The sequence below is a fragment of the Pelodiscus sinensis genome, chromosome 11 (genome assembly GCF_049634645.1).
Source record: "Pelodiscus sinensis isolate JC-2024 chromosome 11, ASM4963464v1, whole genome shotgun sequence".
NCBI classification, from domain to species: Eukaryota; Metazoa; Chordata; order Testudines; family Trionychidae; genus Pelodiscus; species Pelodiscus sinensis.
Genome location: NC_134721.1, coordinates 40,704,884 through 40,729,056, shown reverse-complemented (window position 1 = coordinate 40,729,056; position 24,173 = coordinate 40,704,884). Strand labels below are relative to the sequence as shown.

At 47.9% G+C, this 24,173-nt stretch overlaps 2 protein-coding genes and 1 long non-coding RNA gene across 10 annotated transcripts in view; 1 reads left to right on the top strand and 2 right to left on the bottom strand.

The window, feature by feature from the left end:
• LOC102452756 (store-operated calcium entry regulator STIMATE) overlaps positions 1 to 938 on the bottom strand; it is a 74,961-nt gene extending 74,023 nt beyond the window's left edge. The window contains exon 1 of the mRNA XM_075939380.1: positions 657 to 938. Coding sequence (XP_075795495.1) covers positions 657 to 846 — 190 coding nt within the window. The 5' untranslated portion in view covers positions 847 to 938. The remainder of the gene's footprint in view (positions 1 to 656) is intronic.
• A 171-nt stretch (positions 939 to 1,109) lies between these two features.
• Positions 1,110 to 5,645, top strand: LOC142830960 (uncharacterized). The gene is made up of 2 exons (XR_012906529.1): positions 1,110 to 1,530; positions 5,292 to 5,645. It is a non-coding gene; the product is annotated as an uncharacterized LOC142830960 (long non-coding RNA).
• Positions 5,646 to 5,796: 151 nt separating this feature from the next.
• Positions 5,797 to 24,173, bottom strand: part of SFMBT1 (Scm like with four mbt domains 1) — a 181,206-nt gene continuing 162,829 nt past the window's right edge. For all 8 annotated transcript variants that reach the window (XM_075939371.1, XM_025186971.2, XM_075939372.1 and 5 more), the window contains 5 exons: positions 22,994 to 23,169; positions 21,201 to 21,379; positions 20,242 to 20,487; positions 18,964 to 19,092; positions 5,797 to 15,646 (listed from right to left, as the gene is read on the bottom strand). In XM_075939371.1, coding sequence (XP_075795486.1) covers positions 15,506 to 15,646; positions 18,964 to 19,092; positions 20,242 to 20,487; positions 21,201 to 21,379; positions 22,994 to 23,169 — 871 coding nt within the window. In that variant the 3' untranslated portion in view covers positions 5,797 to 15,505. The remainder of the gene's footprint in view (positions 15,647 to 18,963; positions 19,093 to 20,241; positions 20,488 to 21,200; positions 21,380 to 22,993; positions 23,170 to 24,173) is intronic.

Below are 24,173 nucleotides of genomic sequence, written 5' to 3'. Positions count from 1 at the left end.
GTCCAAATGATTAAAGGGACCCTGTCATCCAAGCTTTGCAAAAGAGAACCCAAAAGCAAGACATAACCTAAGCAAGTGACACTGATCGTATTGATTTTCTTCATAAAAGCTGAGAGAGACAAGAAATAAAGCAAGCATTAAGAACACCAGGCAAACAGGATTCTTAAAACCTGGTACACCCAACGGCAGGCGCTTGTAGTGAAACAAGGAAATACATTGTTGGTGCGTTAGCTGGAGAAGGAGAATGCGGACAAGGAGCTAGTGGCTGCCTGGTGGGAAAAGGGTGGGAAACCCAAACCCGATACCGACTGCAGAGCGCCACGCGTGTTGGGGGATGCTGGGTGGAAGAGGAGCCAGGGCAGGGGTGGAGCAGGGGTCTCGCTCACAGAAGAGGGTAGCGGGCTCGAGACAGGCTCACTAATGAAAGAGGTGAGAGCAGACCAGGCAATGGGGCTGGAGGGGGAGGGGAGAGCCAGGCCGGTCCCACGAGTCACTCACACAGGGGCGACAGGGAGGTCCAGGACACCTGGCTCCCGAAGGCAACACGCCGCTGGGGCTGCAGGAGGGGGGTGTTCGCTTGGCGGGGGGGGGGGGGGGGTCGCTAAGCCAGGCCCGGAGGGGGGAGGGGCCGCCCCGAGGGGGGAGGGGTCGCTCACGCATGAGGGTGCTGAAGGCCACGACGCCCAGGAGCCCCTGCAGGAAGATGCCGAAGCTGTCCATGAGGGCCCCGTTCTCGCAGCCCCGGTAGCCGGGCCCGGCCCCCGAGGAGGACACGGCGGGGCGGCCGGGCCGGGCCGTCAGGCCCAGGCTGCCGTTGACGGAGACCAGAGCGAGCGGCCCCCCCATCGCGAGGCTCCCCGGCGCGCGCCAGCCTCAGGCACTCATGACAGCGGCCGAGCAGCCCGCGGGCGCCTCGCGCTTCCGGGGCGGGGCGTCACCCCCCCGACGTGCGACACAACCGCCCGCCCCGGATTGGTTGAGCCCGCGGCTGAGGGGAGGAGCCAACCGGCCGGCCACTCGGAGCGGGGCTCGAGCAGCCCTTTAACACAGCGAGGCGGGGCTGGGGGCGGCAGGACAGAGCGAGCGGCGGTGGCAGCCCCCCTCCCCCTCCCCCTCCCCCTGCCCCGGGGAAATTCTGCCCACGCGCCTGCCAGCGCCGGGGAACCAGCTCCCGGTCGCCGCTTGAGGGGGCGGCTGCTGCACCCCCCAGTTGGGGGAGGCGCCTGGGAAAGGGGAACGAAAGCCCCTGCTTGAGGGGGGGCTCGCGACCCTCCAACAGCTTCATTAACGAACGAGACGAGGGTCCGCCTGCACAACGCGCTGGCAACACCCGGCTGGGAGAAGACGCCCAGCCGCTGGCAAGGGCCCCACTGGACTCAACAGCCTGAAAGCAAATAAAAGCCCGGACAAAAGACTTCAGCATCCAGGACAAAAATCAAAGGCACAATCGCCCACTCCTGGGGAACCATTGGCCAGGCCGCGGTGCCGCTGCTGCCAAAGGAACCTGGGATGATAGGTCACACTGGTCAGGTAAACTTTCAGACATGGAAAAAATGAAGGCAAGTGAGTTCTAAACACACGTTCCCTAGTAACAGTGTGAATGGGAGCTACAGTACTGCAAGACAAACACTATGGCTGTGTCTACACTGGCATGAATTTCCGGAATTGCTTAAAACAGAATACTATTGTTTTCAGTTTTTCCAGAAAAGGAGCATCTACATTTGTCTACTGCTTTTCTGGAAAAGATGACTGGGCTGTCTACACTGGCCCTTCTCCGGAACAGTGTTCCGGAATAAGGACTTATGCCCAAGCGGGAGCAGAAAAGTTTTTCCAGAATAGTGGCTGATTTTGTACAGTAGAGCATCATTGCTTTTCTGGAAATTCAAGGGCCAGTGTAGTCTGACGCCAACTATTGGACCCACCTCCAGAAGCTTCTGGATGTAAAGTGCTAAATCTGCAGGGCAACAGTGACACTCAACTCACTTCTACCTCCCCCTATAGGGGTCTCTTAAAGGGATAGCTCCCTATTAAGTGCATGGGTTACAGCCACTCCACGGGTTTTTGCGCAAAAACACTGTAGTGTAGATGTAGCCTCAGAAGGGACACAATTCCTTCTGTGCTTGTGACTAATGAATAAGACACAGCCCATGCTTCTCAGTTGATCTACAGCCCAGGCACAGTATGACCTGTGCAGTCGGCTTGCACTACTGACAGCATATGGCTCAGTAAGTGAAAGCTGAGTTCAGTGATTCATGCCTATTCACTTCTTGACTTCTTGGGTAGGAGTTCCAGCCATCAAGATAACCATGGCTGCTTTTGTGATTAGGATACATTCCCATTAGGAACTGAAACAAGACCAGAGGTAGAAGCAGTCACCAGGAATTAAGAATTTCCATTACAAATTCCACCATTCATCCAGAACCTTGTCTTCATTTAGCAATACAGCTGCTCCCCGAGTTGCAAACAGTCGAGTTATGACTGTTTGCACTTACAACCAACGCTCCCATGGAGCGGTCATAAAGGCAATCCCCGAGTTACGAATGTGACCCGTACTTACAAACAGCACGGTCGCGTGTAACTCAATGGGGTCCGAGTTACAAACGGATCAAGTTACGGCCAAGTGTTTGGTCCGTAACTCGGAGAGAGGCTTTACTTAAAGATATGGAAGACCTCTTCATTCTCCAGTACTTCCAACAAAACATTAGTTAGTTTGAGAGGATTATAAATACATATTTATATTTGGATATTTACAGAAATTGAATGTTAACAGATAACTTTGAAATGCACTAGGATTGTACGATGAGAACAGAAAAACATGTACAGGCAGTCCCCGGGTTACGTACAAGATAGGGACTGTAGGTTTGTTCTTAAGTTGAATCTGTATGTAAGTCGGAACTGGCGTCCAGATTCAGCCGCTGCTCAAACTGACCGCCAGTTCTGACTTACATACAGAATCAACTTAAGAACCCCAAGCGTCCCCAAGTCAGCTGCTGCTGAAACTGATCAGCAGCTGATTCCAGGAAGCCCGGGGCAGAGCAACTCTGCCTCCGGCTTCCTGTAGTCAGCGCTGGTCAGTTTCAGCAGCGGCTAAATCAGGACGCCTGGGGCAGAGCAGCTGGGGTGCTGCTGGGTTGCTCCAGTAGCGCCGCTCCTCGGCACTGGACCAGCAGCGGCTGAATCAGGACCAGAGCAGCTGGGGTGCTCCTGGGTTGGACCAGTAGCGCCCAGAGCGGCGCTGCGGGACCAACCGGCAGCACCCCAGCTGCTCTGCCACAGGCGTCCGGAGAAAAGCCTAGTCTGCTGGGGAGGGCGGCGTACTAGCTGCGCACCCCCCCCACCCCAGCAGACCAGGAAGACACGGGCCGCGGACCGAGACGCACCGCGGTCCCACTGCCTGGGTCCTCCGCGGCTTTGCTCCCAGTCTCCCTGGTCTGCTGGAGACCAGCAGACCAGGGAGACGGGGAGCAAAGCCTCTGAGGACGCCGGCAGCGGGACAGCCGCGGGGCGTCTGGGCTGTCCCGCTGCCGGCTTCCTCCGCGGCTTTGCAAAGCCTCGGGGAAGCTGGCAGCGGAGCAGCCCAGGCGCGCCTGGGGTGCCCCGCTGCCCGAGCCCCCCCCTCGGCTTTGCAAAGCCGCGGGGAAGCCAGCAGCGGAGCAGTCCAGGCGTGCCCGCGGGGGGGGGGGGGGGGGCTCGGGCAGCAAGGCAGCCCAGGCGCGCCTGGACTGCTCCGCTGCCGGCTTCCCCGCGGCTTTGCAAAGCCGCGGGGGGGGGGGGGGGGGGGGGGCGGGGCTCGGGCAGCCCAGGCGCTCCTGGGCTGCCCGAGCCCCTCCACGGCTTTGCTCTGCGTCTTCCTGGTCTGCAGACCAGGGAGACGCAGAGAATGCCCCAGAGTACACGGGCGACAGGACCGCGAGGTCCCGCAGTCCGTGTACTCTGGGGCAGCCCCGTTCGTATCTGCGGATCCGACATAAGTCGGATCCGCGTAAGTCGGGGACTGCCTGTATAGCAAAGGAGAATCTGATTGCAGTGTGTGCACCTCGGTAGGTAGGGGGGTCATTACAGTTACTACAAACTATTTGATTAAAACAGTGAAAAATATTCAGCCACATTAGTGGTCCACAAGAATTTTTACATTGTTTATTAGACAGAAACAAGGGCCATAGCAGCCAGCCAGCTAGCTTTCAGACTGAACTAGAAATTAATCCAAATCCAAACTCAGATAATTCAGCACCCTTAAGTAACCAAACCTGGATCTGAATTCCATGGCAGATGTTCTATATTGAGCAAACCCTGGATTGGAAGTGCATCCAACTATGATTATGAGCTTTTTATTATGTAGAGCCAAACATTGTAGCTCAGACCCATAAACCAAGCAAGCTTCAGATCATAAGAACTAGGGACTTGGTTCTTTAGTGAGCAGTATTCCTCTTTTAAAGAGGAACTAAATGCGCAGTAACTGACGAAGCAAATAGTAACCGTACAGATCAACATTTTCAAGAGGAAAATGAAGTTTAAAAGGTCAATCAGTTCAATTTCATCCAACTATGCATCTTAAACCACATTGCAAAATTATGGCCAAAATCGCCTTAATGTTTAGAGCCCTATTTTCAGTGGGAATTAGCTTCTGAGGGGCAATCTTACATTCTAAGGCAGGCCTGGGCAAAATACAGCCCACAGGCCAAATCCGGCACGCCAAGCCACCAGATCTGGCCTGTGGAGGCAGTGGGAAGCCCCAGGAAGGCTCCCCTGCTTGCCCCACAGCTCTATGTGCTATGCAGAAATGCTGCTGTAGGGCTTCCTTTCTGTTTCAACTCTGGAGAGGATAGCGGGAAAGGGGGGGGGGGAGTTTCAGGAGCCGCCCTGCCCCCAGCACAATCTCATTGGCTGGTTTCTGGCCACAAATCAGCCAATGGGAGCTGCTTGTTTGAACAGCAGCCAACCAAGAAGAACTACGCCCCTCTCCTCTGCTCAGTTATTCACTGAAGTGGCCCCCAGCCCAAAATTATTGCCCACCCCTGCCATGGGCCCTCAATCCTTCAGTGTTGAAGGGCTCAACTTCTTTTGCCACTGCCGGGGCGTCGGTGAGGAAAAGCAGTGCTGGGCCAAGTCAAACGCCAGCAACGCGCTTCACAGCAAGGCCAATCCACTCCTCACGAGGGGTCAGCTATAAATGACTTTGGTGTGTAGAGCAGAGAGATGCTTCCATTAGAAGCACCTTCAAGCAGACATACCGCTCTTTCTGGGTATGAGGGCGAAAGTTTTCACTTGTCCTTCCTGTGGCTTTCTTTCAGCCTCATGAGACAACTATCATGTGGATGATGAATAGGCATCAGTATGCCAAACATGTCTTGAAGTCAAGTGATCAGGATACCAGCCAGGACTCTAGCTACAATGTTTAAAATCTACTTACATTATCGACAAGCTATTTACCAAAATCCTAAGGCACAAGGTCTGTTTGAAGATGAAACGACACAGCTAGCTCTTACTCACTACGAGCAGTAAGAGGGAACAGAGGGTGCAGGGCCAGAGGCCCCTAATATACCACCACATGGTCATGCCACGGCCAGCCTTATGGCACCACTAAGACAAACATCTCTGACAGCTGTCCATATAGGGATGCACACTCACAAGCATTCACGGAAATGGCCAAATGATTGGACCCGCCATGATGGGAAATGAAATACAGCTGTAAGGGACTTAACACAGTTGCTTCAACTGAAGACCAGTTTAGTGAGGTGAGGCTGTGTTGGTATGGGCACATGCAGCAAAGATCTGAACGTTATATTGGTAGGATGGCTCTTGCAATGACCATGGATGAAAGATGATCATAAGGGAGGCTAGAGACTTGGTACATTGACTGGATATAGATGGACCATAGACATGCCAATCCCCACAACAGATCATGTGTTTTGGAAGAAGGCTCTAAAAGTCATTGGCCCCAAATAAGAAAAGAGCAGGAATAATAAGAAGATTGGAAGCTTCAGAAGGGTAGCCGAGTTAGTCTGTAACAGGAAAAACTTAAAAAAACAACAACAAATAGTCTGGTAGCACTTTAAAGACTAACAAAATATGTAGATAGTATCATGCACTTTCGTGGGCACAACCCACTTCTTCAGATGACTGGAGTGCAGGATGATCAGAACCAACCTTCTTCCCCCCCCACCCACACACACACCATTTTCCTCCCAAAAAAGTGGAGAAGAGTGAGCTCCTCTTAAGGTGTGGGGGGAATCAAAAGGAATAAACTTGCTCCAAGCATCCGATTCCGACACACTTGCTGTGGTCTGTCTCATTCTGTTAAGAACATCTCTCGATCGCAGCCGCATCATTGTGCAATGTGTGAACAACTAATATCCCATCTCCTCCCATCCTGAACCTCATTCTCTACCTGACAATGAAGTGACATCTTCTTTGCTGAGTCATCAAATAAAGACATGTACAGTTAAAAGAAACACCCATTTTCTGCAAGCTCCCTGCCAGAGGCCAAATAAACTTCCTCACCAGCTATTTTTCACACACCTTGAAATGAAACCCAAGTAATCATTGTTTTTCTACCTATTAGGGATATGTGACAAATGCCCCCCCCCCCAAAAAAAAAAACAACAACAGCAGCTTATAGCTAGAAAAGGAATCCCACTTGAAATCTCAGAATTTCCAGTGTACATGGGCACGTGCCTCTCCATTCCCATTATCATTGGGTCAATGCTGCTGTGTTTTAAGCTGCACTCAGCGTATTTAACTGTGAATTGGAGCCTAGCTGTGGGTTCTGTAAGTAAACATTCCAGGCAGTAACAATTTCCTGTTTGTGACTGGAGCAAAGAGCAACGATGTCTGAGTGGAAATGGGGTAGTAAAGGCTAAACTAGGCAGCTTGGCCTCCCCGCCCCACCCCGAGTGCTTGGGAGTTCAAAGCATGTGTAGACAAGAGGATTCCAAGAACTTGACTATAATTTTTTAAAATGTAGGGTGGAAAGGATTCAAGTAGGACATATCACCAAACAACTCACCTAGCATGGGTGGCATTCACACGCTACCACACGCACCACTGCACTCCCTTAATACCACTCTCTCTGAGTAAGTGCACTCCTGTATTTCATCAGCGCAAGTTCCAAGCTCTCTTGATTCAGCTGGTTTAAGGTTATAAACTCCATTAGGTTTCTGTACCTGTATTTCCCTTGAGTAGGACTCTCAGGCCGGCTAAACTTACGCAGCAGCTGGCAAGCACAGACTATTGGACACCTCACAGAAATAAGCTGTAGCTTTGGCACCATGTTTTTACTTACCAAGGAGCCCCACAGACCAGGCTTCCGATTGAGAATGTCTCATAACACCTCCGGTAGGACTCTCAGCAGCTGCAAGCTGACAGGGCTCTCATGGGGCTCCCAGCTGACACAGCTGTGGGGTTTTGATGCAACTTAAAATGTATTTTAATATCAAGATTTTCAGACCAATTCAGGAGAAGCAGTTCTATCCCACTCCCACATCTCCCTTGTCTCTTAAATATGTGGTGCACAATTTGTAAAAGGCAATTCAGTTGTATGCAGGGGGAACAAACAGTAAGGCACTCAATTATTGACAACCTGTACATAAACCCTGGAACAGAATGCTATTTTTAAAGTCATAATTGCCCTGCGGAACTCAGTGCCATATGCTGTTGGGAGAGAGCTTAGCCAGATTTTAAAAAGTGTAACTTAAATTAATAAAAATAAATTCTGTTCTGATGGAGTGCCAGCAGTGGCATAGCTACGCTGCCACATGGTTTGCTTTTATTTGTACTTTAACAGCGCTCATGTGCTCAGTTAAGGAAAGCGATGACTATGGATCAGAAGACTCCCAAGGTTTTATTTTCTGCTCCACTACTGATTTACTACGTGATCTGCGGAAGCCACCATTCTTCTCTGCCGCAATTTTTCCAACTTACAAAACACCTGGGCTGTGTCTAGACTGGCATGATTTTCCAGAAATGCTTTTAACGGAAAAGTTTTCCGTTAAAAGCATTTGTGGAAAAGAGCGTCTAGATTGGCACGGATGCTTTTCTGCAAAAGCACTTTTTGCAGAAAAGCCGTCTGTGCCAATCTAGATGTGCTTTTCTGCAAAAAAGCCCCGGTCGCCATTTTTGCAATTGGGGCTTTTTTGCGGAAAACAAATCTGAGCTGTCTACACTGGCCCTTTTGCGCAAAAGTTTTGTGCAAAAGGACTTTTGCCTGAACGGGAGCAGCATAGTATTTCCGCAAGAAGCACTGATTTCTTACAGTAGGAAATGAGTGCTTTTGCGGAAATTCAAGCAGCCAGTGTAGACAGCTGGCAAGTTTTTCCGGAAAAGCAGCTGATTTTCCGGAAAAACTGACCAGTCTAGACACAGCCCAAGACTGTCCTCCCAAAGGAAGAAAGCATAGTTAAAAAAACCAGGACTTAGCCTTTGATGGAGCTGCACAGCCTGAGAAAAACGACTAGCAGAGGGAATCGTGTGGCTTCATTAATTGATGTTGTAAAGTATTTTACACTCAACTTTCATATGAAGTTCTCAAAATATTATATTGGAAAGGGGAAGCTGCATTTTTTCCCTCATCTCACAAGATGGAAATCTGAATACTAAATATTACTCCCAACCGTAGTAAAACAAAATCAAGTCTGAAATGGGATTTTTGGGCCGGTTTAATTTTCTTACAACCACTTAAAATTGTCATAATATACCACAAACTTATGTACATTCTTATTTACAGAGAAACAAGCAAAATATTCATCTAAAATATTTTAAAAACCTTTTGATTAAATTGCTATACCTATAAAAAATGATGGGACTTGATAGGCATATTTTCTTGTGCATATTTCTCCTCCATTACATATTTCACTCTCAATGCATATATTATATAAAAATAAGAAAAAAAGCAAGCAGGAAGGACACACAACACAATATGCATTTAAATTGGGATTTGTTGATGGTTTAAGAACGAGCAGCTAATTTAAAAAGGCAAAATACAGGAAAAGTGCATCAATTCCAATGAGTTAGTATAAGAATGAGGCCTGCGCATGGTGCTGATAATAGCCAGGATGGAGTCTCCCAGCAGACCTCTGATTGTCTAGAAAGGCTTTAACAGAAGTAAAAGCAAAACAAAAGAACAGGGAGGAGAAACATGAGACCTCAAGAGAAAAACAGCAAGTATCTTCCCATGAGGCTTCTTGGAAACTGGAGCGAGATGACTTCTGGGAGGGGCAGGTATTCATTTTTGTTTGGACTTCACAAACTCAACTATTCATTCACCCTACTTAACCAAGAGCTCCAGACTCTCCAATAAAGTCAGATGGGAGTTTTTTTCCGCATGCTCAGCAATGCTAGATACTTTCACGTGTTCAGTACTTCTGGGACAGCAGAGACCATCACAGGTGTCAGCTTGATTACACCAAGTCACTTAGATCATCTGCTTCTGCAGTTTGTTAGAGTGAGCTCTTCTGACCTCCATGGCTTAGGGTTCAGCTTCTTACCACCGGTGTCAGACTAAACAGAGCACGTCTGTCTTCTGATCAAACAATTCCATCTGCTGTGTGCTGCAGAATATCACACAACGACAGATCCAACTTATGGGGAGCTTGAATCCAGCATGGAGACACTGAAGTCCTACCAATCTTTGATTTCATTTTTGCTGGTCAATTTTCAAATAGGATATAAAAAAGACAAATTACAGTAAAGAAGATTCCACTGTAGTTAGTGTATCCAAGGCCCACTCTAACCTTTTACCCATAAGGCTGCCTTCAAAAACAAGGCTATTTTATATGATTTGGGAAAAGTTAGGCAATACACTGAAATGTGGCTCAGCACATTATTCATTTGAAATGGAGTTTTCAACCAACATTTAAAAAGTCTTCAGACACATCCAGTTACGTTGGCTCAGATCCTCAAAGGTATTTAGCCTCCCAACGTTCACTGACTTCAATGGAAGTTAGAAACCTAAATATCTTTGAGGATCTGGCCCCTTGTGCTTAGTGAATGTACTTGAAACTCGAAGTAGGCAATAACCAGTTCTACAACCGCTAGTTAGAAAGGACCCATGTATAGTTTCATATTTTTGGCTTTAAGACAAGGTTACGTCATCCAGTGACTTTTCTTTTGCCTAGGTACTTGTCTTGCTCCTCTGCCCAGAACACAACCATGGGGCAGCTTTTCAAAGGCATCTATTTCCTATTTTTAAAATGCAGAATTTGATGACTCTGCACAGCCGATTTGGCTGCCACCAAGACTCCGCAAGTCTATAAAGCTTCTTGCTAGTAATGTATAAAAGCTTTGTACATCATGTAAAAAAAATGGAATGCTAAGTCCTGCAAATAATAAATATATTTATATTGCTTTGAACTTAGCAAGTTAACAGTCCTCTCTTATATGTATCATTAGAATTGGGAATAAGAAATCTACCATCACAATCTGTCACAACAGAACTCTTAGTGTTTGCAATATGCAGAAAGCGAAGAACTACAGCTCAGTCTAACCGAACGTGCTGTCTTTATCAAATCTATGAGGGTCTGGTAAGCTCTGTGGCATTCTTGATCATTTTCAAATGTGAATGGCTTTCTATTTTGTTCCCTAGACAGTGACTTGCCTTTTTTCTAATGCTGGAAAAATTTGAAAAGTATGTTTGAAAAATTTGAAAGTAGCTTTAGATGATCAGTCTTATACCTTGTCCTTTTTGGAAGGGTCTCTTTCACTTCATCTCCCTGCCTGCTTGGGAGAGTAGGCTAAAAGCTGCTCTAGAACCTGACAGTAATTGGGACATATTAACTTGCTGTCTAGGGGACGTTATAGATGCACATTTTTAGAGACCAAACACCTCTCTGCTCTGGGCTCATTTTCCACTAGCTCAGGGAGTACAAGACACCAGCCTGCTGATGAAGTCTGCTTGCCCAGCGTGGCTGGCTGTAGCACAAGTAGTGCATGCATGCAGGCATCCCATGTTTTCTAAAGTTATGATGTGCTAAGCAGTTAAACACATTCAAAAGGGGCGGGAGGCATGAAAAGGAAATCCTGTACTCTTCAACTGGTCACCCATGGAAGATCCTCCTTGTCCCTCTTGTCTAGAGCTAGGCAGGATGAGGCTGGGGGCCAGGCCGGCCTGCTTAACACTTTGAGCTGGCCTGCAGACTGCATCTCGCTGCTTTCGATTTATATAGAATTTCCAGGTGGTGGCTCAGACAGCAGGATCCTATTTAAATGGCCCCTGGCTTCTGGTCGAGCCCTTTAAATAGCTGCAGCATCCCCGGGTGGCTGCCAGGCAACGCAGTAGCAGTGGGACCAGGAGCTGTGTTTTTAATTCAAAGCCTCCAGCCCTGGACAACTCGGGGGGAGACTAGTCCCCAGCCCCGCCCCTTCTGCTCCAGGCCCCGCTCCTTCGGGGGCGGAGCTGGCCCTTGACCATGTACCAAAATTCATGAAGTGGTCCCCCCGTGAAAATGACTGCCCACTCCTGGTCTATGCCATCCCTAAGGCAGCGCTCATTTTCCTGTAGTGAAGATTTCCTAGAGACTTTTAAAGCGCCATTGCCCCTAATTCCCACCCACCTCCCAATGCAACACTTATGGCAGGGGTGGAGAACGTCCGACCCATGGGCTGGCTCCAGCCCCACAAACAACGTAGTCCAGCCCCTGGGGGTTGCAGCAGCCATGCAACGCTGCGGAGGCCGCCAAAAAGACTTCACCCCAGCCTTGCCTGCAGTACCAGCTAGATTCTGGCCCCTCTCCTGCACGTCGGAGAGGCATACGCACATGAACTGGCTGGAGGAGGAAGCTACATGTGCTGGAGCCCCTGTGCAAACAGGAGCTCCTCTGGTGTTCCAGTGCTTGCTGCCCTTGACTGGCACTAGGAGGCCAGGCGGCAGCAAAGAAGCAGCTGGAGCTCTTCCCAGCCTGGGGCAGCTGCAGCAGGGAGCCGCTTCCTGCAGTGTCCAGCCCCAGCAACACACTGCCAGGGAAGGGGAAATCTGTCCCGGAGTGGGAGGGAAAGGAAGCCCCCACCACCTTTTCCTCCCCCTCCCCCCCTTGCATAGGATGGCTGCCAACAGGGAGCTAGTCAGGCAGCCAGATGCTGCCAGCATCGCCTTCTCCTGCAGGTAAGGAGCCTTGCGGGACCGGAGGAAAAGGGAAATCCCTGGCAGGAGCGGCAGGGAAGGGAAGCTGCCCCCCTGCCTGAACCCCTCCCTGCATGGGGTGCTTTAGGGAGGATGGGGAGGCCACAGCTGGGCCACCCCCCAAGTCCCATCCCTGTATAGGGTGGCTGCAGCAAGGCACAGGTCAGGCAGCCCCAGCAGAGGCTGCTAGCAACTCCTCCTGCAGTTTAGGAGGCCTGGAGACCAGGAGAAGACGGAGGGGATAGTCACTTGCAGGAGTGGGAGGGAAGGGAAGCCCCTGAGTGCAAGGGCCACCCAGAAAAGGGAGGAAGGGGTGGCCATAGCTGGGCAAGCCCCAGAAGCTTTGCTCTGGCTAGGGCATCAGTTGGTTCTCCACCCCTGACTTATGGCAAGTGGCTACAGTATAATCCCTGAAGCTCAATATATAACTGAGATCTCTGCAACTCCTGCTGATGACGATGTTATTAGCCTATTGCCAAGAGTCACCCAACAAGCTACTCAGAGCTAGCCAATTCTGCAGAAACAAAGGAACCACAATAGCACGGGAGTCTAATTTCAAGTCATATCAGTGTAAGATCAACAGATATAAGCCTAAATACCACTTTGTATTGTAGATGGAAAAGGACCTCTTAAAATAGTATTAAAATGACTATCCATAGGCAACTGCCAAATAGTCCCTTTAAATCTAGCAATAAAGAGGGAGTACATTTTCCCCTGGAAATGAAATGTACAAAAACACGTGAGCAGCATAGAAACATCATACACACACAAAATGGAAAACATCCCCTTTGAAACTCAAATAAAAGCGGATCCCACTGGGACCAGACTGCTAATGCCTTCCAAAGCGAGGCAGAGAAATCAGCCTAAAAACATGCCCAAGGTCACCTGTAGCTACTTCATTGGCCTCAGTTAGCTGTTTCACTTGTATTTACAGGGACAAATGGAGTATGAAATTGATACTTTAAAAAACAAACCCCAGACTTTGTGATAAAAAGTTTGTTAGATGTCCCTTTATAGTTAAGTTCTCTTCTTTTCTGACATCTCTTTAAGTGGTCATTTTTATCAGGCGGGCAATACAGCAGTCATGGCCTCAGAGCTGTCAGTTTGGAGTCAGCTTTTCCTTCAATTAAACAGAGGGACTTGGAAACCTTGCTCTGCATGAATCTTGTCCCGGCATTCTCTGTTGGTCAAGTCTCTTAAGGCAAAGTGCCAAAAGTCAGTCCACTACCCCAAGAGAAAAAAAAATAATCAAGAACCAAAATTTCCATTATTAGATGCATATTGGAAGAGGCTTGGGATAGGATTCCAATAAACATGTGTCTTAAATCTTGCTAACTATGGATTGAAAAACAAAAGAAAGGTCTTCACATCCCCTCCCCCGTACCGACTGGTAAACAGTTTGTCTTCCATTTAGATTTTCATTGTAAGGTGGAGGAGGAGGATTCTTTGGATTTTAGCCCACCTCTAAATATTTTTGCCTTGACTAAACTATTCGGACTTGCAGCAACAGAAACCTTTTGCCTATCCAGGGCTGCTCAGAGCAGAAGCTGCTTTCCTGCATTCACCTTCCCTTGCTGCCTTGGATGGGCCAGGATCTGACACCAGGATAAGGTGAAACATACAGTTTTCATTTTACAAAGGATCCCATAAGTGAACCCTACAGTTTGGGTCACACAGCAGCCTAGAAATTAAACCCAGTAGGTTTACATGGAGCTAAGATTGCCTCTATGGTCGGTCCCTAGCTACCATACATCGTGGGAACCACTAAACATCTTTCCTCAACCTCATTCCCTTCACATGCACCAGCATCCCCAATTCATAGGGTGTGCCTCGGGCTCTCTGCAGGAGAGGCTTTGCGTGGAAGGAAGAGCAGGGGAGGCATGCTTTCTGATTTCTCACTTGCATATAAAACCTCAGCTCCTGTTCCCCAGCTGCCTGCGAACACAGGCAGAGGCTGAGGAATGCATAGACTCTGGAACTCAATGCTCATTTTCAAGTGGTCTCAGGTCCGAATGCCATTTCACACAAAAGTATTAGCCAGCAAGGTGGGCTCTTCTGTTGCCCACCAAAGCATTATGAAGAGAACAGCTGTGCAGAGCTCCACACGATGGCTATCTGATTCCAGTCAGGCCTGACACACGGCTCACCACTAGTGCAGTTAGTGTAGGCAAGGCTTCGTTTTCAAGCACGTTTACCAAAATGGCCTGCTCAGAGTCAAAAACCTGAGTCACGTCCTCACTGCAGCTCCACTGTTGCTTCCTCTGGTGGAGCTAAAGTGATGGTGCATTTTCCTCGTGTACCCATGGACATGAGGTCCATGGAGTGGGGGCGGAGAGAAGAGCAGCATCTATCATGCTGTGCTGTAATCCCAGCCATTTGGCACAGGTAGAAAAGGGACAAAAGATTCAAGCCACATTTTTAAAAAAGAGATCCAGTAATTCTATCTGAGGATAGCCAGCCCCGACAGAGCAAGAGAGTGCAAAGCAGTATGTTTTCCAAACTCCTCCTAAGGGAAAAGGTGATGCTCCTGAAGTGCCAAACAAGCCTATGCAGTTTTCAGTCAAAGCTTTGGAATCGCGCTTATCTCGAGATCAGCGTTCCACGGTGATAAGGTTTTAAGCTTTTGATCTCTCTAAGGAACAGCAGCTGCTGTGCAGCTACCAATGAATTTCTCAAAATAATTAACCCCCTACCATCCTCAGTGACAACTTTTACTGCACAGGTGGCAGAGGTAGTTAAAAAAAACAAAAAACAAAACAAAAAAAAGAAAAAAAAACAGAACCTAAAACACTAATAATAAAGACACAACACTCTTGCTCTACTGTACATTCAAAATTCTGTGGCCACATCGTTGTCCTGACAATGAGCAAATTTAAATTAAAAACAAAAATGAAAACATGCTGATGTATAAAGAGCACATCCCAAAGCCAGTGCTGTCTTAAAGCAAATGTTCTCTTTTAGAGAAAGGAAACTGAGTTCTTCGTGAATGGTTAGGAATAGGAAAAAGAGGATTTTCCAGTAGCTGCCTTCTCACATACATGGCATCTGCCCCTCCTTTCCCTTTTTAAATTCTGCACCACAAGAACTCTTGAAACGTCTGTATCCTTATAGGAAATGTTTTTTAAACCTTTTTTTAAAAATTAAAAAAGAAGCAATCAGCAGAGTGAGAGACTACCATGTTTCCAAGCTGGCAGAGTAGCTGCTGTTTGCATTGACATTTTGCTCCACAAGTTGTCTTCCCTCCCTCGAAGTGCAAAACTGTGGCTGAACAGATGTTTGCTGGTCACCAGAACTGAAGCCGCAGTTTAACCCCCTTTTGGTTTTCCCTGCCACAAAGGTGGAGTATGTTGCTGCAGATGTGCTTCCAAAGGTCCACCTCCATCTGGCCATCCTTCAGTTAGCAAATTGCTGATAAAAAGCAAGTTTGACTCTTTCAATGTGATGGCAAAGTTTAATGGCTGGCCCAAGTTTCAAGTCCATGCACTCCTGAACAGTGGGCAGAGTGAGCAGGAGAAGCGCCTGACCATCTATTTCCTGTCAGGAGACAAAGAGAATTAAGGCAGAATTAGTTGCTCATTTACTCCAGTTCAAATTTTGGCTTCCTCCAAGTTTCAGCTCATCACTCTTTACACTTAGGAATCTGCTCTTTCACTTGTGCCACTTCTTCTTGCTGGAAACCTCCCTAGAATCAGAGAATCCCAGGGCTGGAAGAGACCTCAGGGGGTGATAGAGTCCAGCCCCCTGCCCAAAGCAGCACCAACCCAACTAAATCATCCCAGCCAGGGCTTTGTCAAGCCAGGATTTGGAAACCTCTAGGGATGGAGATTCCAGCAACTCCATAGGTAACCCATTCCAATGCTTCACCACCCTGCTAGGGAAATAGTTTTTCCTAATATCCAACCTGAACCTCCCCCACTGTAACTTGAGCCCATTGCTCCTTGTTCTGTCATCTGTCACCACTAAGAACAGCCTCTCTCCATCCTCTTTGGAACCTCCCTTCAGGAAGTTGAAGGCTGCTATCAAATCCCCCCTCAGTCTTCTCTTCTGCAGACTAAACAAGCCCAGATCCCTCAGTCTCTCCTCATAGGTCATGTGCTCCAGCCCCCTAATCATTTTGGTTGCCCTCTGCTGGATCCTCTCCAATGTGTCCACATCCTTTCTATAGTGGGGGCCCCAGAAGTGGACACAATACTCTAGATGTGGTCTCACTGGTACCGAATAAAGGGGAATAATCACTTCTCTAGATCTGCTGGCAATGCTCCTACTAATGCACCCTAATATGCCATTAGTTTTCTTGGCTACCAGGGTGCACTGTTGACTCATATCCAGCTTCTCATCCACTGTAATCGCAAGGTCCATTTCTGCTGAACCTAGCCAGTTGGTCCCCAGCCTGTAACAATCTTTGGGATTCTTCCGTCCCAAGTGCAGGAATCTACACTTGTCCTTGTTGAACCACATGAGATTTCTTTTGGCCCAAACCTCCAATTTGTCTAGGTCACCCTGGACCCTATCCCTATGCTGCAGCATATCTACCTCTCCCCCTAGATTAGTGTCATTTGCGAACTTGCTGAGGGTGCAATCCATCCCCTCATCCAGGTTATTAATAAAGATGTTGAACAAAACTGGCCCTAGAACCGATACTCGGGGCACTCCACTTGAAACCGACTGCCAACAAGACACTGAGCCATTGATCACTACCCATTGGGCCTAACGGTCTAGCCAGCTTCCTATCCACCTTACAAGTCCATTTATCCAATCCATAGTGCCTTAACTTGCTGACTAGAACACTGTGGGAGACCGTATTAAAAGCTTTGCTAAAGTCAAGGTATGTCACATCCACTGACTTCCCCATGTCCACAGAGCCAGTTACCTCATCATAGAAGCTAATCAGATTTGTCAGGCAAGACTTGGCCTTGGTGAATCCATGTTGACTATTCCTGATCACTTTTCCCTCTTCTATGTGCTTCAAAATGGATTTTTTGAGGATCCCCTCCATGATTTTTCCAGAGACTGAGGTAAGGCTGACTGATCTGTAGTTCCCTGGATTGTCTTTCTTCCCTCCCTCTCATCACCTATTTCCCTTCTTCCTTCCTGTCTCATCTTGAAGAGCAGATCTATTCTAAATTGACTCACCAAGCTATCACAGTTTCGTCCTCATTATCTCAATGGTTCCAAAGCAAATGTATTTCGCTATGGCTCCTGCCCTCTCCTCCCACAACTAATTTCTAGCCCCGCAAACTCAATCTGTGTTCAGAGAAGCAATCCGAGTTGTGTTCTCAAGCTTCCCTCTACTGTTACACTGGCTGTTCAGGCCAAATTATACGCTCAACACCACCTATGCAATTCTACAGCCTTCATATTATGCCTTTCACAACATTTGTCTTCACCATCCAGGAGCAGCCTAACAATTTGTAGTACTGGGCACTTAATATGCAAGACTAGCATAATCTATCTTTGAAAAATAGATGTAATATAAAATAATATACAGGCAGTCCCCAGGTTACGTACAAGATAGGGACTGTAGGTTTGTTCTTAAATTGAATCTGTATGTAAGTCGGAACTGGCGTTCAGATTCAGCCGCTGCTGAAACTGACCAGTGGCTGACTACAGGAAGCCAGAGGCAGAGTTGCTCTGCCCTGGGCTTCCTGGAATCAGCCGCTGATCAGTTTCAACAGCGGCTGAATTTGGACGCCTGGGACAAAGCAGCTGGGGCGCTGCCGGGTAGGTCCCCACAGCGCCACACCTCAGTGCTGCGGGGACCAACCCAGCAGCACCCCAGCTGCTCTACCCCAGGTGTCCCCAAGTCAGCCGCTGCTGAAACTGATCAGCGGCTAATTCCAGGAAGCCCGGGGCAGAGCAACTCTGCCTCCGGCTTCCTGTAGTCAGCCGCTGGTCAGTTTCAGCAGCGGCTGACTTGGGGACGCCTGGGGCAGAGCAGCTGGGGTGCTGCCGGGTTGGTCCAGTAGCGCCAAGGAGCGGTGCTGCGGGACCAACCCGGCAGTGCCCCAGCTGCTGTACCCCAGGCGTCGTCGGCGAGAAAAGCCTGGTCTGCTGGGGGGAGGGGGCGCACTAGGTGCGCCCCCTCCCCCCCTTCCAACAGACCAGGGAGACGCAGGTGGCGGGACCACTGAGATGCACCGCGGTCCCACCCGCATCCTCCACGGCTTTGCTCCGCGTCTCCCTGGTCTGCTTTTCTCGCCCCGGAGGACGCGGGTGGTGGGACCGCGGTGCATCTGGGCGTCCCGCCGCTCCCGTCTTGCGGGGCGAGAAAACCCCATTCGTAACTGCAGATCCGACATAAGTCGGATCCACGTAACTCGGGGACTGCCTGTATTAAAGGTATCCTTTTAACCATGCATGCAAGTTTCTTTCCCTGATGCCGCTTTGATTAGTGCATCAGAAAAGCACCGTGTGATGCCCAATAACATTTGTATTCCCAAACTTTAAGGTTTATAAAGTACTCTGCAAGTGTTAGTTTTAATAAATGATGCAATATTGGGAGTGCTATTCGGGTCAAAACCAGCTCTATAGTCTCTTCAAATAGGCTGCTGAATTCATGGTTAGCTGTTTTAGCTGCAGCATATGTATTTTCTCCCAAGTCAATTTTGGAAATCAAATGCAGTTCATTAGCAAAATGTTCAGTAAGAAGTGGAACACAAACGAATGCCTCTATTCTCCAACCAACTGTAAGAAACACAAAGTGCAATGTTTTTTGCCATACCAAAAACATAAAAACTGCAGTAACCAGATTTTACCCTTTTGTAATGAAAACTGGTTTAATGTGGTCAGTCAACCAGCAGATGCTCAGAATTCAGACAGCGGGTTCATATTTTTTAAGAAGAATTGCATACCTGATCCAGGAAAATTCTGGCTAATGGGGCACAGTCTGTAGATCGGAGGAACCGCACAACATCGGCCACGCTCCATTCCAGAGGGTTACTGTCCAGCTGCAGCTTTTCGGCAACTTCAATCTTTATTTCCTAACCCACCCCACAAAGAACGTTATATTTGCTATGTCCAAAAATATCACCATGTTCACACAGAATGTTCCTAAAGCAACTCTGAATTTGAGAGGCAGCGTACTCTAGCAGAATGCTGGGAATCAGAAGGTAGGAAGTGCTGAGATCTAAAATCCCAGCTCTGCCAATGGCTTGCTGCACAGCCCTTGGAAAAGTCTCCAGAACTCAGCATGTCATGAAGAGTAGTTAGAATTTGTATGCTGCTTTGAGCATTGGAAGTTCTAGTCCCCTCATGGTCCCTGCCTGACACCAGGCATGATGGTGCACAGTCTCAGGGTTGGATTTCTCTCTGCTCCTGGATTCTCAGGGCCTAAAACATGTTATTTTTGCACCACCAGGGGAACACATTTGCACCAGGATGGGAAAACTGCCCTCAAGTATCACTGTATCACACTAGAAGTCTAAACTAGCATCACATAAAGGAAGCCCTTAGCTATAACTTTGGCAATATAACTTTCCAAATGAATACTGTTACAAGATGCTCTGTAATAGGAGCATTAAGGTTGCCTGGAAGTGAACATTTCATGGAGAGTTACTGATCACATTTTAAGCAACATGACAACGGCACATTGGATCTTCTTATTTTCTTGGTTCTGAGGATTTGTATGGGTCCCAATACAAAGTACATTAGTGGTAATTTTAAGTTTTAATGATTCTAAGTTCAAGTGCAGACTCAAGATCTGAAGGAACAGTTTTTTGCATTTGGTACCGCGGCAGTGTCACTTAATCACACGGTGGTTTTTACTACTAAGAAATACCCAAACTTACATAATGTTGATAATAATTTTCAAAGACAAATTGGCCTTGGCTGATTAGCTAACAAGCTTATCACAGCAGCTACCTTAACACCCTGTAGAGCTCTGGCATTTACTCTGCCAATCCTTCTTGCAATTCAAGGAATGTCACCTGTGTATTGAGCACTGGGAAGAGTGGACACAGAGCGCTCCAGGTGTGGAAATTAAAAGCATTTTTTAAATCAGAATGATGAGTGAAATTCACAGCATACTGCCAAGCGGAGGGAAGTTCTAATGAATGATATCTTCCTCCCACCTTGGAGAAACCCCCAAGCCACCGAGAATGTGAAAAGATAATTTGTAATTTAAGAGGTACCTTTGGTGAAGGGGGTTTATTTTCATCATCAGAGAAGGAAAAGGTCCGGAGCTTCCTCTTTTGCTTATCTTGATCCTGAGCCAAGCAGTGGGACAGCTCACTCTGTGTGGGAGAGGAGGACCGCGATTTCTTCTCTGACACTTCTGACTCTTCAAGCAGTTCATCTTGCTGCTCTGAGGCGCTATCCTCACTCATAGACTCTTCATCTACGTCATCCTGATCATCCTCTTCCTCTCCCCCACTGCCCTGAAAAGAGAAGCGAAAGAACAAATTTAGAATGGAACGTCCAGTACACAGAAATGCGGTGATGATCTCGGATGTTTACACTCATCACTGCATGAAGTGCTGCTGTTACAGCGTCGGTCCCAGGATTTGACAGACACACAAGATCTGAGAAGTAATATCTTTTATTGACTACTTCTGCTAGCATGACAAGATTCTGAAAGATACTCTCTCACCCATCTTGTCTCTATGATCTACAGCAGGGGTCGGGAACCTTTTTGGGGCCAGAGGCTGCTGACCCTCGCCCCCTCCCCCCCAAAGTCAAGGGCCACATGAGTGAGAAGCAAAACACAAAACAAAAAACCCCTCATTGACATGGTCCCCAACTGAGAAGGGAAACACACTCCCGACATTCCCCTTGCCCAGAAGAGCCTAGTGTGGCTAGCAGGATTGTGTGCCCCAGCTGTGCAGGGAACAGCAGGGAGGTGGGGCTAGAGCATGAGCATGGGCTCCCCAATGCTGGGGGAGGAGCCCTGAGCCTCAGAGACTAGATCCAGGCAAGCCACGAGCCACCCCTGGCCCCTGAGCCTTAGGTTCCCCACCTCTGATCTACAGTCACTGTTTGGCTGCACATGGTCTAAAGGAACTAGTAGCTGGTTATGCGGAGAGTTTTATTCCAACACCCAGGCTGTCTAGGAACATGCCCTGGACTGTGTAAGTCTCCTACAGCCGCATACCTGGGTAGATCCAACTGGAGAGTTGTCCACTGAGGTGGAAGAACGTTTTTTCTTATGGACAAAGAAGTGTTTTCGTCTCTTCCTCCTCTTGCTTGGTTTCTTCATGCTCGCTTCCAGATTACTATGGCCACCCGGTGGTCGGCCAATCCTTTTGTTTTTCCTCTTCCCATAATAATGTGCTACATGGAGAAAAGCAAAGGGTGTTTGTTTCACATGCACTGCATTGCAATGGAATTTCCACACTATTCATTATCACTGAGCAGTCCCCAGGAATCCAAGGAATGAGAAACCATTAACAGAAAGCTTTCCAACAGAAATCCCAGCTGGAGATCAACAACAATAATGGGTCCATTCTTTCCTTCAACATAATACATCCAGTACCTGTTTATTTCTAAAGTTATATTCGCCCAACAAAGGGAGACTAATTTTTTAGTTCCGAGAAAGGTCTCAAATGAACAGTTATTGGTGCAAGTAATGTCATCCGTGCTCTGGAGTGGTCGTAGTAGCTGCTGGGATTCTGCAGGATTCTTGCAAGGCCTGTAGAGGTTTATTGAGATGAACAGTAGCTGGGAATTCAAATTAGTAAAAGACCTAATGGAAGCAGCCAGTTGTAAGGCAGACTGGCAAGCATGATAAAAACTGTAACTTTTAATGGCATACAGCCTGGAATCTTCCTCTGTAGGATGTTTTTGTCCCAGACATCATCAGCAGGAATTCATACAACATCAGCAGGGCTCTCTCGAAGCTGCGCGCTTGCGCAGGTGTACAAATAAAGTTTCCACCCCACCCACCTCCTAAGCAGAACCGCGCAGCTGCACCTGGTGGCAGCAGGCAGCTTCTCCAGCGGTCGGAGGAACCGTGTGTGGTGGGCTGGGGCCTGACCACAACTGGGACCCAGGCCTGAGGAGCAGGGAGTGGATGGGGCCTATGCTCAAGCAATGAGACCTGCTGGGGCAGGGGTCTTGGCAGCATCCATCCCCCCACCTGGTGCAAGAGAGCTTTCCAGCGGGGGCGGGGAGGCTGAAGACTGGGATTTTTGCTGTGAATTCCAGCAAATCCCCCTCCCTTGCCAGCCTTGGCCAAGGCTCAGCTGCAAGGGGAAGGGAAAATGAAAGGCACAGGCTGTGGTGGGCTGAGTGGAGCAGACTGTGGTGGAGAGGGAGTTCCCAGCTCGCAGCCAGGAACAGAAACAATCCCATGCACGGCTCTGTGAGGTCTGTGGCAGGCCCTTGTCTAGCCTGGGACATTCCCACCCCCACCTCTGCCCACAAGGGCTATCAACAGAGGAAGTTGGCTACCGCAAAATCTACAGTATTTTCTTTGTATCTGACTTCATAGTTAACATTTTAAAGTCCTGCACCTTGTTAATTATCCTTTGTTTTAATATTCTTTCTTCCATATATATATTTTTTTAAATGTTAAGATATTTGTTGTTAACTTGGGTGCCATGGTGGCACACATCCGAACAAGCACACATGACCTCAATATTGGTGCACAAGACAAAACTCACTCTGCTCATGGATGGAAAATCTTAGAGGGAACACTGAACATGAGGCATAACATATAACCGGAACTTAATAACTGCTTGAATAGCATTGCAGATCACTGTTAGATTATCCTTGTTTTCACCCAAGATATGGGTCCATAGGTCTACATCATTAGCACGTAGGCTGCTCATTGTCAGGAATTCAGTGAGATGTATAATTTGTAACATACTTTGAGATCCTTCTGGATTAGAGGCACTGTCTAAATGAAGATCATTACACTGTCAATAAAACATGGTGTCTACTCACTGTATTTTGTCTTTGTCAGGACAGAGCAGTTTTCTGAACACTTATCTAGCACCATCTGTGGGCCAAAGAGATTTGGACAGCATTCCAGTTTGATGCAGGTTGTTCTACAGAAATCTGCCACACGATCAGCTGTTCTCACAACCTCCACAGTGGCACGGTAACTCTTCCCTTTGTACCTGCCATTGGGAGAAAATCATGAGTTGGCTGGTCCTAATACAATTATTTACTGGTGTTATATCACATCAATACTACCAGACATTACATAGTCAAAAAAAGTTTAAAGTGAGCTTGTGAAAGACTTTGGCTCAACAATCACAAAGACCGAAGTCCTCCCTTTAGGAACATAAAATAACAGACGAACATGTGAATAAATATTAACAAGATAGTATAGATGAGCAATTGCGGTACCAAGTTTCTGCACACTGCCCTGCTAGTATGCCTCCAATATGTTTTGAGTTTGGGAGCTGCAGGGAACTCACTGTGGGGGCTGGGAGTTAGAGCCCCCTAACATTCATGGATTTTGCCATTCGCAGTGGTGCCAGGAACACATCTGCTGCAGATGGGGAGGGTTTCCTGTACCTAGAACTCCTACATGATAGGCAAGCATGTCTACTTTATAAATGGAGAATGGGGGCAGTGAGAGAGTTCGAGATTTGTTTCAGGTCATGCAGTAAGTCTCCAGCACAGCTGGACAGAGAATCCTGATCGCCTGGTTGGGTGAAAGTCTTCTCTTTTGGTAGTTAACCAGATGGCTCAGAATTGCTGGGTTTAATGATTCTATGATGTTGGCATGATCACAATATTATTTCACTGGGGTTCTAGTCCTATCCACACATTGGTTTCTCAGTGATAGTTAAATTATGGACCAGTAAGGCCCATCAGAAGCATTGAACAGCATATTCACATCAAGTATGCAAAAGGGAGCTGGAGTCAGACACAGGGAAAGCAGGCTAATGGAATTTGGCTGAAGGTGCTGTCAGCCAGAGATTATTCCATGACTCTTTCAAAGCAAAGCCAGAAAACGATCTTCAAATTACAAATCTGTTACCCTTTTGCTGCTGATCTGCCAGTGCATATGCCATGTTGTATTAGTTATTCCAGTAATACTACACTGAAACCAAAGTAGTTTCAGAGCACATGTAGTACACACACCAGCTGCACTCTGTTGGAGAGTGCTGAA